The sequence below is a fragment of the Podarcis liolepis genome (assembly GCF_965112155.1).
Source record: "Podarcis liolepis genome assembly, chromosome: 3".
In the NCBI taxonomy this organism is placed as follows: Eukaryota; Metazoa; Chordata; class Lepidosauria; order Squamata; family Lacertidae; genus Podarcis; species Podarcis liolepis.
Window position 1 is genome coordinate 108,052,771 of NC_139557.1, and position 16,901 is coordinate 108,069,671.

Consider the following 16,901-nt stretch of genomic DNA (forward strand, 5'->3'; position numbering starts at 1 on the left):
GAACAAAAAGACTTTAGCATACATCCAGTTGATAAGCATTAATATCCTGTTAACATTAACAAACCTACAGAGAAATAGAGCCGTTCTTTAGGAAACAGACTCAATTGAAATGTCATGTCAGTTGTGCTAGTATACATGCAGAAGCATAAACAGATAGTACAGACTAATTTATTACATCTATAAACTTCAGCAGCTGCCCAACAGAAGAGAGGGTATTTATGTGTAACAATGTGGTATTGTAACATTGTTTTGTAATAGTGCTAATATGAATATATAAGACCATATCAATTTATATTTTTAAAATATACAGGAATATGCTTATCTTAAATCACTTGAATCAGGTGGTCTCAAATAAATTGAAAATATTACCTATAATTTGTTCAAATTGTAATATAGCAGTTAAGTATTGAATCAAGGACCTTGGAATGCAAACGTCTAGACTTATTTAAGGTACCCTCATATGCAATTGGTTCACCTCCTATTTTATGTGCTTTGCTTACAGTATATTAATGGGGGGAAATCTTAATTATTTAAACTTGTCCACATATCCTAAAGGCCTTTCCACTTTACAAAATAGTTGAGAAGCACCTTTGGCCCTGAATGTTGTGTTAAAGCATGATGCATTTGATAGTGGTGGGCGTATGCTCATCTGACTTGGATGCTTTTTCCCATGCTAGCTTTTAATATTTCATTTCAGAGAGGAAGTTTAAATCTATGGAAATTGTATTCAGGAGGACTTTTATGTAGAATTCTCTCCTCTCCTTTTTCTGGCTAATGGGTGCAGAATATAGTTACAGGAATAGCACTTGCTATGCAGTATTCGTAATATGCCACAGTTGTATACAGGGCTGTGTGTATTTCATACTAAAAGGAATTCGGAACCCCAATCCAAATTCTGCTTTAATTAAAAGAATGGTTTTAGGTCATGTATAAATTGTTCAAAATCTGTATTTTAGCATAGATATGCATATTTTTGTGATTTTGCTAGTTATGGGACTGGTAAACATGCTTAAGCTATTCCTTGTGCACCTACTGAAAAACTTATTCATCCACTACTCTGGCTTCTGAAGCTTTTGCAAGGTTTACCAAGTACTAAAAGGGCCAGATATTAGCTTTTAAAAAATGAAAAAGCAAGATGCTGAATTCTGCATCCACTGCTACAGAAATGCAGCATGCACACAGTCCCATTGAGTTCCTAGAAAAATGTACATACCTTTTCCAGTTCTTTTTCATGAGAACAGTAAACAAAAACTGCTGTGCATGAATATACTAATATATTTGGATAGTTTCCCTTCCTTGTTTTTTGAGTTGCAGAGTTCTAAATCTTGAATCAATACCTCTTTTCACCTCTTCTAACTGAACAAACACATTCTCTTCAAATTGCTTAAATTAGTCATTAAAAGATCTAAATTCCATCACTAATGATTCCTTAAAATCATCAGTAGTGTATGTGCTTCCATATCAACTGTTTCTTTTTTCTAGCTGTTTCTATCGGCTATTCTAACAGATAAAGCCACTACTTTTGAGAAAAATAATATTCTTATACATAGGTTAGGGGATCTCGGCATTAAACGCTGAAATTCATTCTTACCAAATCAGCATGATAAATAAACTCATTATCATTTCAACAGACCATAGTAAAGCTTTTCAGTGGTGTCCTCCCATTTGTAGGATGCTCTCACCAGTAGAATCAGCTGGTGCTGACATTGATATATTTTCAGCAGCAGGCAAAGGCATTGCTCTTCTAAGTATTTGAATGCTAATTCCTTGCTCTGTTTGTACTTTAACTGGGTAAGTCTTTGAGCTTTTGTTGAGGAGAGGAGCTATTTGTTTTATGATTTTATGTTTTAACCACTTTTAGTGGTGTTCTGGTTTTAAAATAAACACGTATTTTGTATTATTGGAATTCTATTTATGTTAATCACTTTGAGATTCCTTGTAGAAAGCAACTAATAGATTGAATAAAAAATAAACAGTTGCATCCAATGCTGTGCATGGGCAAGCAGAATGGAATTCAGCTCCTGCAACAAGACTTTCTCTCTTCCCCATTTCAGCCTCTGTATATCCTCAAAACCTGCTCTGGCGGGTTGGAGGACCCCCGCATTGCAGATTTTGGAGGCACACAGGGAACTGCAGGTTAGAGGAGAAGTTCTGTTGTGTCAGCTGAAGTCCTTTTGCACAAGGTTGGGTTCTGCAAAATCATAATGGGGGAAGGTGGGTGGGTTTGCCTTGGCTCACCTGTTATAGAAGCTATGGCCCTCTCAATTCTACCCCATCTACAGGGATGTTTTTTGTTGGTAACTAGTTTGTGTAAATGAATGGGAAGTTGGAATCGGGACCATTAGCTCCTTGTGGTGCAAAAGTGGCCAGGTTGAGCAAATGGCATTTAAATTCAGTACAGGTTATTTGACAGAACTTTTACATCTTCCCAAAGCCTTTGGTTTTTTTGGCCTCTGTTCACAGTTCTGTGTGTGGTAAAAGTTCATTTCCATTTCCTGATTTGGCCCTTCCAGTTTTGAAAGAGCTTGCAACTTTTTTCTCTTGGAGGGTTGTGCTGTTCTATTTATAGTGCTTTGATACGTTGAATGCTTGTGCGTCAGCATAGTGTCCATTTCCTTTCTTAACGCATTCAGGAATGGTTATTTATGATTTTTTTAGATGTTGTTGTTCTTTTAGCTTTTTTAAATGCCTGTTTGAGGAGAGATTTATCACATAGACAGACATCCTGACTTAACTGTGTGTGTGTATTTTTAACCAACTACTTGGCTCTATGAAGTCATTGCAGGAAAAGAATTTAGTAGGAAAATTGAACTTGCTGTAAAGTAACATCAAACAAAGTGATAGAAAGGTATGAGTTTTATAACTAAATGTGCATACTGAATAGTGTATGTAAATACATTGTTCTAATGTTGGGACAGAAGTTACAGTAGCTGTCCCTTAGCCCTGATCAAGAATGGGCCTTGGGTTGATGCCCTCCTTCCATTGAAAGTCTACTGCTGTGCTCCAGGTCAAATTAACCCCAAGTAATTCTGGTGCATGCACAGTGAACCCCATGATTAAGGGTGAGAGGAATTCATGTCTGAGAGGTTGAGGGCTATGGGAAAGGAGTGCACGAGGTTTATTCTCTCCTTGTAGGTTGGAGGAAATTCAGTACGGGGAAGGTCCCATCTCTGGGATTGGGTAGGCAGGACCTCTCCCCAAATCCCAAACTGTTTTCCATTCTTGGTCAGGGAAGGCTTTTACAAAGCTCACCCAAAGAGCTGGAGGTCACCTTCCACCCTGCACCTCATTCTTTCTCACCAAGTGCATCAAGGAAGATGTGAAGACACACCAATTAGGGTAACTGCATTCAAGTCGTTTCATGTGCTGTGCGATAGGCCTTGACTTTCTCTTGCTGCAGTCTGAAGGAACCATGATGGTTAAATTCAACCCTTCAAGTGTCTCGAACCACTATAGATGTGGTAGCAGTGGACACTTTAAAATATTCAACTTTGATCCTTGTCTTCTAATTTGGAAACAACAGAGCTAAAAACAGTGTAAGCTTGCCAGGGAAGAAGAGAAGATTTCTGGTTCAGGAGAGTTGTCTCTTGGTAAAATTGTAAAGAAGCAGGAGCCTTTTTTGTAGTTATTAATACTGTATTTTTGTTGTTGTAAAAAGGTACTGGATATTTCAGTGGGTTGTGCTATGGGTTTAAATCATACTTTTAGTTATACTGCTATATGATTGCATTTGGCCTTTGGCAAAACAATAAAGATTTGTGTTTGTCCCTAGCTAAATCTTCAGTCAGAGTAGCTTTAACCAAATGGTTTTTCTCAGAGCCATTTAGGTCCTGTACAGCAGATGTGCTTATCCTGGGATTTACTGCTGCTTGACATCCTTAAGTTAAACGCCCTTCTGTGCATAAGAAAGAAGGGGAAAACTCTTTCCTGATAGACTTTTCTTCTGGTAGATAGTACATTCTGACCACCCATCAGATGATGTGTTTTCGTGTTTGAGTGTGGTTTGCATTGTTATTTGATTCTCTCACATGTGTAGTTTCCTAGCTTGGAGCTTCCTTTACGATCTAGGGACACATTTACCACCCCAATTAGTAGCAGCTAGCAGGGTGGCCCAGCCTGGGGGGTGCTACTCACCTAGCTTCCCAATGCCACACTCACTGCTGGCTACCAAGAGTGGGAGGGACAAGCCAGCAGGGACCCTTGTGTGGTGCGGGCACAGTGGCAAAGTCAGTCTAATGCCCCCATCAAGCTCCTTACTGTCTTGTCCCTCTCTCAGTAACCGGCAATGACATGCAGTGTTATTAGGCGAGATGTGCAACATGACCCTGCTTCCCCACTGGCTACTACTCCCTTCAGTAAAATACAGTTGTCTCCGCAGTCCCAGAAGCAAGATCTTGCTTTACCTAAGTACCTTTTTGCCTACAAAGAGAGCAGAAATCCATCTAGAATGAATGCCCTTTCCCCATTCCCTCAGCCGTGATTAGGTGATATCTCTTACATCTGCATCAGGCTCCAGGGTTTGAGGCTTCTGAAGTTAAGAGTTCTTCACTACCTGTCTAAACAATTTAAAACAATATAGTGAAATATTTATTTTGTCTGTCCTAGATCCCAACTTTGTTCGAACATTTCTTACAACATATAGATCTTTTTGCAAGCCTCAGGAATTACTGAGTCTCCTGATAGAACGGTAAGAGGACTTTTCTGAAATACTGTGTTGTAATTTTGGTTCCCTTCTTCTGAGATGAGTTTTTAAATAACACTTTTATCCTATGGAAAGGGGGGTGCGTGTGTGCGTGCTTATGCCTATTCCCTCTTCCCCCTAAGCATACCCTGGCTATTGTCCAATACCTCCAGAATAGAAGTTAAGGGAGACTAAAATTTGCCGCCTCTCCCTTCCTCTAATAGAGCAGTCCCATCAGTGGAACTCTGTCCGTGGGAAACCTGAAGCCAACCCATTTTTCTTTACAGATTTGCATTTAAGAAAAACCCAAATGCAAATTTAATGGGAAACAATTTCTTTCCAATTTAGTGTGAATCTTCAATTCCACATTCTGTGCTTTACATGCATACCTAAATAAATGAAGTTACACCACATGACAGCTTTAATGTGTGTGAAATTAAACACATTTAATTAGAGGTACAGTGGTACCTCAGGTTAAGAACTTAATTCGTTCTGGAGGTCCATTCTTAACCTGAGGTACCACTTTAGCCAGTGAAGCCTCCCACTGCCACCACGCCTCCGGAGCATGATTTCTGTTCTCATCCTGAAGCAAGGTTCTTAACCCAAGGTACTATTTCTGGGTTAGCAGAATCTGTAACCTGAAGCGTCTGTAACCCAAGGTACCACTGTACAGGCAACTTCCCATTCACATGTGCTCTATTTGCATGTAACTGTGCACATGGGGTGCCAGGAACCCAAAAGTGGATCCAGAAATGGGGATCACCCTGGAGAGTCCTCTTAGCTCATGGGGAGACTCTCCCCAGAGCCTCCCCACCTAACATCAAATCAGCTGAACAAACCCTGCAGCCTCCTAACTCACGTGAGCTGGAAGGGCAGCGGGTCTTGTTGACTGCCTCAGCTGATGTGCGAGGAAGAAGCTTCCCTGCGGGTCAGCTGTGCAGACCCCACTGCCCCTTCCGGCTTATGCCTGAGCAACAGTGGGGCTTGTTGAGTGACTCACTCCTCCAGGGTACTCCTGATATACACAGTTTTCGATTATACGCAGGGAGGTCCAGACTGTAACCCCCACATAAATTGAGGGTTGTCTGCATTTAATGTGTAAAATACAAGTGCTATTCAGTTATGTCATACTAAGTAGTCAGATGCCTGTGTTGGCATCCATCTGTCTCAAGAGACAATGGAGTGCACCCCCAGGGGTGAAGTCAAACCACAGATGCCTGCATCTTTGCAAATTGAATTTATTTAATCTCATATTGGTACCACTGTAGTATATTTCCTATTCAATCACACTTAAGGGTATATTATACCTGTGTCAGTTGAAAAGCTTGAAATTTTATAGGGGTTGTGGCCCTTCCCTTTCCTGCCTGAATGGAACTTTCCTAAATAGAATGTAAGAATGTTAGTCCTATTCCTTATTGTTTATTGCAAATGTTAAATACCTGTTTAGTAACCTACTTTTTACATTACCATTCCACATTAGATTTGAAATTCCAGAACCTGAACCAACGGAAGCAGACCGCATAGCTATGGAGAATGGAGATCAACCTCTTAGCGCAGAGCTAAAAAGATTTAGGAAGGAATATATACAACCTGTACAGCTGCGGTAAGTAATCTTAAGTGTGTAAACTGCATCTTACTTAGATTTAGATCCCAGGTTTTAAAATCAGTGGGTGAGATCCAAAGGACTGTACAATGTTCTGTGCATATACCAGAGCTTTTCAACCTTCCCACCACTGTACTTTCAAAAAGCCACTTCTGATCCAGAGTTCCACATGACTGATCTTTATTTGAAATGTATGCCTCAAAGTTTGTGTGATTTCTTAATGAACTGTGCTACATTTATTAATGTAGTTATAATATGCCTTATCTGAAAATATTTCAGAAATGGCATTTCATCTACCTTGTGTTTCACTTGATAGTATTGTTGCTTGTATATTTTCTTCATTACAGATCTTAATTCAGTGATACCATGCCTTTTCCAGAACATTATATCCCCTAATATTGTGTATCGTATTCAGTATTGTTTATTCGCCATTTTAATTCCACTAGATGATGCATCAGCCATTACAATCTAGAGGGGAGATAGAATTCATCCTTGAGAGACATACTTTTTAACATATTTAAGTGCACAGTGAATGTTAATTGGTAGTAGAACTTGAGGATGACCATAGACATAAACTGTGGATCAACTTGACCTTTTGTTCTGGCTAGGTTTGCTACCACTGCGCACATTCACTTATTACCCAGCTACCAGAGCTTGGACAGGAGATTGGGGGAACTCAGTGTTCTAGTCCTCCGTTTCGAGGCCCAGCAAATCAGACAGGAGTTTTGGCATGGATCCTGACAGCTCTATGGCACTTCTTCAGGGAGTCAGGACAGTATATATGCTGTAAAATGAAACCAGCCCTACAGCTCTATTTGTCAAAAAATATATCATATAAACCTTGTCCTAAAATATTGTATAATCTCTGTTAATATGTTGTAGAGTTCTAAATGTATGCCGGCACTGGGTGGAGCATCACTTCTATGATTTTGAGAGAGATGTAGATCTACTGCAACGGTTGGAAGAATTCATTGGCACTGTCAGAGGTATTTGATTTGATTGTTGCAAAGATCTAGCATGATCTGCTTCTTTTTCTTTTGTACCTATTTTATTAAAGTGTGATGTTTCAGTTTGCCAGTTGGACTTTACAGGGCAAGGTCACTAATGGGCACCCTGAGCCAGGAGATCCAAGAGTCCTTCAGGCTGAGCATGTGCCAGCAAGACTGATCTCAAAGTCACACTGATTTTAGGACTAAAAAAATAATTTCCCTCTAGTTTTTGTTCAAGACTATGGTAGCAACTGGAAGGAAGATTTCCAGGTGCAGAAAGGGTAGGATGGTTGTCTGGGCTATTCTGGACAGTTAGATGCTTGGCTGTAGGTGGGTATCTTTTGGTATTGATTGGAACGTAACAGCTCAGGGATATCTCTAAGCTACTGACAAATACTGTTGTGATTGAAATAGGATATGAAGGATATTTGGCTTTAGCAGTTCCAAAAGTTTCCAGGCCACTGTACAAAGGGCCAGGACACTCGCTTTCCCTGTCAATAGAATTGTCGTTGAAAGTGACCCTGGGGGTTATCTAGTCCAGTCTCCTGCAATGTAGGAATCTCAACTAAAGTATCCATGACAGATGGCCATCCCATCCAACATCTGCTTAAAATCCTCCAATGAAGGAGAGTCCACAACCTCCTGAGGGAGTCCATTCCACTGTCCAACAGCTTTTACTCTCAGAAAGTTTTCTAATGTTTACTAAGAATCTCCTTTCTTGTAACTGTGAGCCATTAGTTTGTGTCCTACCCTCCAGAGCAGGAGAAAACACCCTTGCTCCATCTTCCTTGTAACCGCCGTTCAGATATTTGAAGATAGCTATCTTGTCTTCTCTCAGTCTCTTCTGGCTAGAGCCAAGGTGATAGTGTGTGGTTGGGTGTGGGGATTGGGGACAAGCTGGTACTCTCTGGTAGCGACATACAACACTTAGGAAATACATTACCACAAGACATGCTGATCGCTAGTTTAGCTAGGTTTAAGCAAAAGGATTAGGCGTTTTAAAATGTAGGTCTCTGTCTGGGGCCTCATGTTCAGAAACAGTATATTATAGGCCTTATCACTAAATGCTGGGAACAAAGGGGATGACTGTCTGCATCGTGCCTTATTTGTGAGTTTCCTGGTTGCATCTGGCTGTTGGTGCTAGACCAGATGGCTCTGGTTTCGTTTTCTGAATTTCTCACATTGTCTTCCACTGTTCTCCCATTAGGTAAACTGGCAATTTCATTATTGGAACGTTTCTAGCTACTAGGTAACTTTGTTATTCTTCAAATGCTAGAATGTATTTTTCTTTTACTTCTCAGGTAAAGCTATGAAGAAATGGGTTGAGTCAATTACAAAGATAATCCATAGGAAAAAGCAAGCACAAGCAATTGGGCCAAGTCACAATATTACTTTTGAAAGCTCACCACCTCCAATTGAGTGGCATATTAGCAAGCCAGGACACATTGAAACATTTGACCTGCTTACGTTGCATCCAATAGAAATTGCTCGACAGCTCACGTTACTTGAATCTGAACTTTACAGGTAGCTCTGAAAACAATATTATTCTCTTCTACATCATAATATTCAAGCAATGTAGTGTTTGGTCCTGGTCATTTCTGCATTCAGTTCTTACTAGCAAAGCTATTCATATTGCATTTAGGGAACAATGTTCCAAATTGTGATTCTAGTTTATATTAATGTGAATTTGATATAGGTAGTAAAGTGATAATTTATTTTCATATGTTGGCATTTTGGAGCTCACTGTTAAAAAACGTATTATGAAAGCAAGATTTGTAAGCTGTAAGCTATAAGCTGCCAGGGACGCAGGTGGCGCTGTGGGTAAAAGCCTCAGCGCCTAGGGCTTGCCGATCGAAAGGTCGGCGGTTCGAATCCCTGCGGCGGGGTGCGCTCCCGTCGTTCGGTCCCAGCGCCTGCCAACCTAGCAGTTTGAAAGCACCTCTGGGTGCAAGTAGATAAATAGGGACCGCTTACCAGCGGGAAGGTAAACGGCGTTTCCGTGTGCGGCTCTGGTTCGCCAGAGCAGCGATGTCACGCTGGCCACGTGACCCGGAAGTGTCTTCGGACAGCGCTGGCCCACGGCCTCTTGAGTGAGATGGGCGCACAACCCTAGAGTCTGGCAAGACTGGCCCGTACGGGCAGGGGTACCTTTAAGCTATAAGCTATAAGTTTCCAGAACCTCATCCACAGATATAGTATTTAACTGGAGATGGAGAGAATTGGTTGTTAAAAGTAGATGGTAGAAGAATGACATTCTACAAAGCAAAAAAAAAATGCAGTCAAATTTTTTTCTGATTTCAGAATTATTGGTTATTTGGGTTAATCTAGATGTAAGTAGTAGCTTAACTGACCATAAAATGATAGCCTTTTCTCTGTAATTTATATTTATTGTCAATTTGTAGAGCTGTGCAACCATCAGAGCTGGTTGGAAGTGTATGGACAAAAGAAGATAAGGAAATCAATTCTCCTAACCTGCTCAAGATGATACGACATACCACAAATCTTACTTTGTGGTTTGAAAAGTAAGTTGCTCGAGTGCTTTGACTAAGATCTTCTAAATATTGATATTAACATCCAGGTCCATACAGAGTCTGAGATCCGAGATAGGAGTCTTGTTAGAATGACCAAAAAAAACCCAGCCAAAGTCATTAGGTAAGGCTTTGTTTGGATGGAGGGATCTGGGGGTGTGGATTCTGTCTGACGCCCGGATGTGGGGTTGGACCATGCAACAACCCCAACGGGGATCCCTCAGGGTGCCCCTATTTGATGTAAGTCATCGGGCTCCCCATATTGGTGGTTTACCCTTAGTTTGACTGCCTGCAGATGGGCGGGAGTCGAGATACAGTCTGGCTTCACCCAATGCCTAATCCAAACTGCGCACATTTGTAAACAATAAACCAAATCCATTTGTCCGTGTGTTTATTATCCACTAGGGAACTGTGGATCGCGGGGCCTTGACATGCAACATCATTCCTGAGCTGCAACTTGGCAAAATATTGGAGCTTCATAGAAGGAAATAATTATAGCAAGAACAATAATTCCTAAACTTCTCAGTTGTTTGAAGTATAAGAAACTGAAAGACAGTATATTCTTTGAATTATGCACTGGTTTTAGACTGAGTTAGTAATCCTCAAATTGGGCTTTGAGAAATTAAATAATTAAAGGCTCGTCTGAGTTTAGTGGAGCTGCTGATAGAGGAACCTGTCTATTGCATGTCTCATGATTCACTTCTCTAATCTTGCTGCCTTGGCTCCCTCTCAGGGCCATTAATTTGGCTGCATCTCTCCATCGGGCATGATAAGATCATTCAGTCATTCCTGTTTATCAGGTAGTAGAATTCCCTCCATAGGAGCGGATGGTCCGTTGCAGTCCGTTGTATGAGTTTTACTTCTCCAGACTGCTTCATTCCTATCAAGAGGTGTGTGCCCTGATCATGCAGAAACAAGAGGTGGGCTCTTCTGAAGGCAGACTTTTACTTTCCTACTGGTGTGCAAGTTTAACGTATAATGTTTTCCCAGAAAAGAAGTTGGCTTCAGTAATTATATCAGCTGTTTGGAAACCCCTGCATTAAGTCACACTTGTCAAAATAAAATTATATTAAATTGGTGCTTTTTAACATTCTTGTACTGATAAGTACATCTTTTTGTACATTTAGATGCATCATAGAAACAGAAAACCTAGAGGAAAGAGTAATTGTAGTATGCCGTATAATTGAGATCTTGCAAGTTTTCCAAGAACTAAACAATTTTAATGGTGTTCTTGAAGTTGTCAGTGCTATGAACTCTGCACCTATTTACAGACTGGATCATACCTTTGAGGTAAGTCACATGTATATCTAGAAACTGTAATTGTTTTAACTGTTGCTGAATAAAGTATCATTGAAAAAAACAAAAACATTTAAACCAAAACCACTTTTTTCTTTTTCTTCAGTCTTCAGCATGTGCACTGGGTAGGCTGTTGGACACATTTTTTCTTTACATAGAGATAATTTTAGGGTTACATTAAACACTTACAAAATGCAGTGCAAATGTTTGTTTTGTCCCATGTACAAGGGTAAGAAGCCACTGTGACATCTTGTTTACAGTGGTGCCCCACAAGACGAATGCCTCGCAAGACGGAAAACTCGCTAGACGAAAGAGTTTTCCGTTTTGGAGGTGCTTCGCAAAACGAATCTCCTATGGGCTTCGAGTTCCTGTTGGTTTTTTTTCCTTTCCCCCGCCCCCTTTTTCTAAGCCGCTAAGATGCTTATCAGCTGATCCGATCAGCAGATAAGCCGCTAAAAGCCGCTAATAGCGCTAATCCGTCAATGGGCTTGCTTCGCAAGACGAAAAAACCGCTACACGAAGAGAATCACAGAACGGATTCTTTTCGTCTTGTGAGGCACCACTGTATTTTGCCAAAAGTTCCTTTGTGCATCATGTTCCCATTTGCAGACTGCATATATTCCCTAGACTGAGATTATCTCCATGGTGGAAAAGCATCATGTTAAGAAGTAGTGTCTCTTCTCTCCACAAGAAAGTGGGGCTGAAGCTGAGCAATTGAAAACTAGAGCAAAAAATCAAGGGCACTTCCCAGTGCCACACATAATATAACCCATTTTTTTATATGAAAAGCATTTCGATATGTAAGGGGTGAGTGAACCCTCCAAGTGAATCTACATATTTTGACTGGCCCTTAATTTGAGATCACTGATAACATGTGGTTTGTAGTTGTCAATGTCTCAGCTTTCTTTGTGCATCTTCAGCAAATCCCAAGCCGCCAGAAAAAGATTTTTGAAGAAGCTCATGAACTGAGTGAAGACCATCATAAGAAATACTTGGCAAAACTCAGGTCTATTAATCCTCCATGTGTGCCTTTCTTTGGTAAGTAAGATTTATTCTTGAAGAATATAAAATCACAAATGTTGATAAGCCACAGAACTATTAAGAAGCCATTTCTTAAATATATTGGTGGAGCTTGCTATATTGTTTGGAATAGTCAGGCATTTCAAAGAATCAGTATTTCAACTTCAAAAGCTTTAGCCCTGTTCAATATCAAATCCACAATTTCACTACATTTTAGTTGGAACCCTTGACCTGATTTTTCAGCTATCTTCATGTGTTAGGTACTAATACAAATTAGTATTTAACACATTTAGAAACACTAAGCATTTGTGAAGTGTACTTTGTGGTTCTAGCTTAACCAGGGAAATATCAAGGGATGGAGATCAGATAAAGTGCTCCAATTTACTCTGTGCTTTTTTTTAGTGCTGTGCTATACTCTGCTTGATAAAGATACTTTCTGACTGTGCTTTGACAGTAGGCTGATTCAGATGCAAGGATCTCTGTCTAATAAACCATCTAAAAAGAACAAACATTGTGCCTTTGTGCCTTCTCCTTTCCTCTTTCCTTTTCCCTTCTCCAGTAGTGGTGAGAAAATACTAAATCTAGAACACCTAACTATAGAATACTAGATCTGCTATGTAAATAAGCCAGGGAGGCTGGCCCGATGCATTTGTTACATATTTTTAGATGTCAGACAAGCCTTATTCCAAGTCTTTGGCTAATTAAACAATCCATGGCCTTTTAAATGGGCGGGGGTATAATTGTTTTGGTTTGTTATTATGGTATATGTTTTCTGTTTTTATATTGTAAACTACCCCTATGATCTTTGGGTGAAGGTCAGTATAGAAATTTTAATATTAATGATAATAATAATCCATAAAGTTTCTCACTCACATTTTTTACCAAACTATTTTGTGAGCATTCCTATTTATAAGATTAAAAGGATCAGGTTTTAGAAAATAGCTGCCTAGTTGCATGGAGGTAATTTATATGCTCTGCAGGCAGCCAGGAAAGTGGTTGTTTACAAACCTGTACTGTATTATTTATTTACATAATGACATTAGTACACATTATGCTTTGGATTTCAAGAACACATAGCCCTGCCCCAAGGAGCTTATAATCTGAAATTTGACACACCAAATGGATGGTAGTAAAAAGGAATGTATTACTGTTTCAGTTGCATACACGTAGCCTTGGTGATAGGGCATGGGGATTATGGAGTGGTACCAAAGGCTTCATGGAAATTGTGGGTTTTGAAGAAGAAGGAAAATAGGTAACATCACAGATGGTCTAGAAGTCAGTGAAGGGTGATGGAGCTGGAGGAGTGAAAATCATGGATAGATACAAAAAAAGATATAAGAATGGAGAGAGAAGGAACTTGGAGGCCTTTAAGGTAAGCGGAAAGAAGGGAAGTAGGGTCACTCCATTGGCTCTACTGTGAGACCTCCAGTCTTTCAGCCTTTCTCTCCTTCAGCACTTACTAGCAGCAGCTATTTTACTGGGCTGCAGAGTAGAGAGAGAGAAGGGAAGCAGGGCCATTTCATCCTCCTTTCCCTGAATAGTTGAAACCCCAGCTGGTTGTTATAAGAACACTGTAACCTGTCCTGGTACCTGCTTCACCCGCTCCATCCCCTCCTCCTTTTTCATTCTGTGTTAGGTCTGTTGCATTGTAAGCCTTGCGGGGTATGGATAGACTGTCTTTTAAAAATTATTATTGAGTGAGAGCCTTTCAGATGAAGAGCTGGTAGAATGGCAGGCCAAAAAAAATGAGGATGAGATTCAAAGAGGGTGGGTAGGTGCATGCCATGAGTCTGGAAGCTAGTAACAAAAAGTTGAGGAAAGGGTTAGGGGGCACTGTGGAATTTTGAAGAAGGATGTGGAGGTGAGTAGAGAGGCAGGTGACAAATAATAATAATAATAATAATAATAATAATAATAATAATTTTATTTATTTATTTATTTATTTATTTATTTATTTATTTATTTGTACCCCGCCCATCTGGCTGGGTTTTCCTAGCCACTCTGGGTGGTTTCCACAAAGACCAAAAATACACTAAGATGTCACACATTAAAAACTTCCCTTAAGATGTCTTCTGAATGTCAGGTAGTTGTTTATCTCTTTGACATCTGATGGGAGGGCGTTCCACAGGGCGGGCGCCACTACCGAGAAGGCCCTCTGCCTGGTTCCTTGTAGCTTTGCTTCTCGCAATGAGGGAACTGCCAGAAAGCCCTCGGTGCTGGACCTCAGCGTCCGGGCAGAACAATGGGGGTGAAGACACTCCTTCAGGTACAAAAGGTGTAGCTTGCCATTAGAGTGGCTTGGTCACAAACAGGCGCAAGTGGGCAGTGCCAAGGTTAGTTAACCATGTGTTGAGATGAAGCCCAAACTTTGTTTCACCCCAGGTAAGTAGCAGCAGCAAGGCCAGCAGGCACATTTGCTTGGAGGAGAGGAGATCAGGAATCCCTTTGTTGGATCTTCAGAAAAAAATTAAGTGCATAATTCAACCTCCCCAAAGCCTTTGTAGCTCTAACCTCAATTCTAGTTTTCCATTGAAAGACCATAACCATTTTATAGCTGCAATTTTTTTTGGACATTAATTGTAGGAATTTATTTAACAAACATCTTGAAAACGGAAGAAGGCAATCCTGAATTTCTAAAACGACATGGGAAAGAACTTATCAATTTCAGTAAGCGGAGGAAGGTGGCTGAAATAACAGGGGAGATCCAACAGTACCAAAACCAGCCATACTGCCTAAGAGGAGAAGCTGATATCAGGGTAAGTAGGTTTTTTTGCTCATCCAGGTTCAGCTTCCTTTTAGTGGCCATGAGGAAATGCTTATACTGTAGGTTGAAGCTCCTTTGCTGACCAGGTTATTGTTCTGATTTTATTACGCCTGAATTTATTTTCAGCCCTTAGACTGACTCCCAACTCTACAGTCCTTTTATTTCTCAATTATCAACTTCTAGAGCATGTCCTCATCAAATAAGAGTTGATTTTAATCTGGTTTTGCTGTTCAACAGATCTGTTGATTCTGTGTTAATCTGAATATTTTGGGTTTCAGAAATTTTTTGAAAATCTGAATCCAATGGGAAATAGCATGGAAAAAGAGTTTGCAGATTATCTGTTCAACAAGTCTCTAGAAATAGAGCCACGTAACGTCAAGCCACCCCCAAGATTTGTGAGTATTTAGATTTCTCAGTTAATGTATGCTATAAAATACAGTTGGAGCGGCACAAACTTTTTAATAGAAAAAAGTAAGTAATTTTACAGTAAAAACTATCAGTGTTCTTCATATAAACAGTGTTTTTGGTTTTCTGTGCAGCCCAAAAAGTACACCTATTCTCTCAAATCTCCGGGTGTTCGTCCATCAAACCCAAGACCAGGCACCATGAGACACCCTACACCTCTGCAACAGGAGCCAAGAAAAATCAGTTACAGTCGTGTCCCTGAGAGTGAAACAGAAAGTGCTGCTTCTGCACCAAACTCTCCAAGAACACCTCTCACCCCACCTCCACCATCGTCCACTTCCAGCACCACAGATGTTTGCAGTGTCTTTGACTCTGATCCCTCCACCCCTTTTCATTCAAGTAGGTGCTCTAGCAAGGATTGGGCTATTCTTCTCCTTTTTAAGTTGTTTGGCCTGTGTCGCATGTGGGCATGTTTTCTGATACTCCTGTTATGTGCCAAACCACAGGAACTTGTTTGGTTGATGCTTGTATTTTGAAAACAGTTTTCTTAAATTTGATTGAATTCAAACCATGATTGAAAAGGGAAGACTGAGATGTACTGTTTTAAGTGAATGCCTTGTTTGCTGTTTGTACAGGGTGAGTCCTTTAGAAGAGGCCCCGTGGATACGGAGTACACATGTTCCACGGGACGTCTTTTAAAAGACTCACCCTGTACATGGCAGGATGCTAGTAACAGTGACAATTATTTTATTTTCTTAATTCATTTTGTTTCTTTCCTGGCCTTTATCAATCCATGGTCCAAGGGCATGTTAAAACATAAGATACAACACTAAGAATACCACAGCCATTGGCAGCTCTTTGGCTTAAGCTGCTTTGTTTTGTTTGTGAAAAGAAATCCTGATTCCTCAGGAACTTAGCAGGAGGAGGCTTATAGATAAGAGGCATACATTTTATATGCTGTATTGTACTTGTGTGTTTAGAATTTACTGTTAAAGTACTAGAAAAGTAGAAAAATTCAAATGAGATGGATAATAGAATTTTTCATACACTTTCAGGGTCAGCTTCTGTGTCTTCCATAAGTTTTCCAAAAAGCTCAGATGAAATTACCGTTCCCCCTCCTATTCCTCCGCGGAGACGTCCAGAATCTGCTCCTGCTGAATCTTCTCCTTCAAAGGTAATTTCACCGCATTTCTCTCTGCAGGAACAGTAAGATGAAAATACAGTGGAGAGGGAGAGCCTGCTGTCACTGCCACCCCCACAACCTTTAAAGACAAAAGACCACTAGTTTATTCCGCCTTTTAAAATAAATGAGCTTCAGATTTACAACCTAGTTTCATTTAATTCTTATACAAGGTGACAGCAAAAGTTAACATTCACTGGGGGGAAAACATTCTGGGTTTTTAGTGCTCCACCTATAATCTATAATGATAAATGAGTTTGACTTATTTTAATTTTAATGTAAAGGCACAGCATGAATGGGCTATTTAAAGCTGCTTCAGTGTTTCCATACCCACTCCTACCTCCCAGAGCTCCTGGAGCTCTGGTTCCTGCAGTTTCAGTTTTAAGTGGCTGTTTGAAAAAGGTAGGGATCCTGCTGCCATACTCACAACTAGCA

General features: G+C 40.3%; 1 protein-coding gene across 1 annotated transcript in view; it reads left to right on the forward strand.

Moving 5' to 3' along the window:
• SOS1 (SOS Ras/Rac guanine nucleotide exchange factor 1) overlaps window positions 1–16,901 on the forward strand; it is a 42,408-nt gene that overhangs the window by 19,066 nt on the left and 6,441 nt on the right. Inside the window, exons 11-21 of the mRNA XM_083494115.1 lie at window positions 4,606–4,687; window positions 6,162–6,284; window positions 7,167–7,270; window positions 8,575–8,797; window positions 9,676–9,795; window positions 10,929–11,091; window positions 12,018–12,135; window positions 14,701–14,873; window positions 15,160–15,276; window positions 15,421–15,685; window positions 16,342–16,460. Coding sequence (XP_083350241.1) covers window positions 4,606–4,687; window positions 6,162–6,284; window positions 7,167–7,270; window positions 8,575–8,797; window positions 9,676–9,795; window positions 10,929–11,091; window positions 12,018–12,135; window positions 14,701–14,873; window positions 15,160–15,276; window positions 15,421–15,685; window positions 16,342–16,460 — 1,607 coding nt within the window. The remainder of the gene's footprint in view (window positions 1–4,605; window positions 4,688–6,161; window positions 6,285–7,166; window positions 7,271–8,574; window positions 8,798–9,675; window positions 9,796–10,928; window positions 11,092–12,017; window positions 12,136–14,700; window positions 14,874–15,159; window positions 15,277–15,420; window positions 15,686–16,341; window positions 16,461–16,901) is intronic.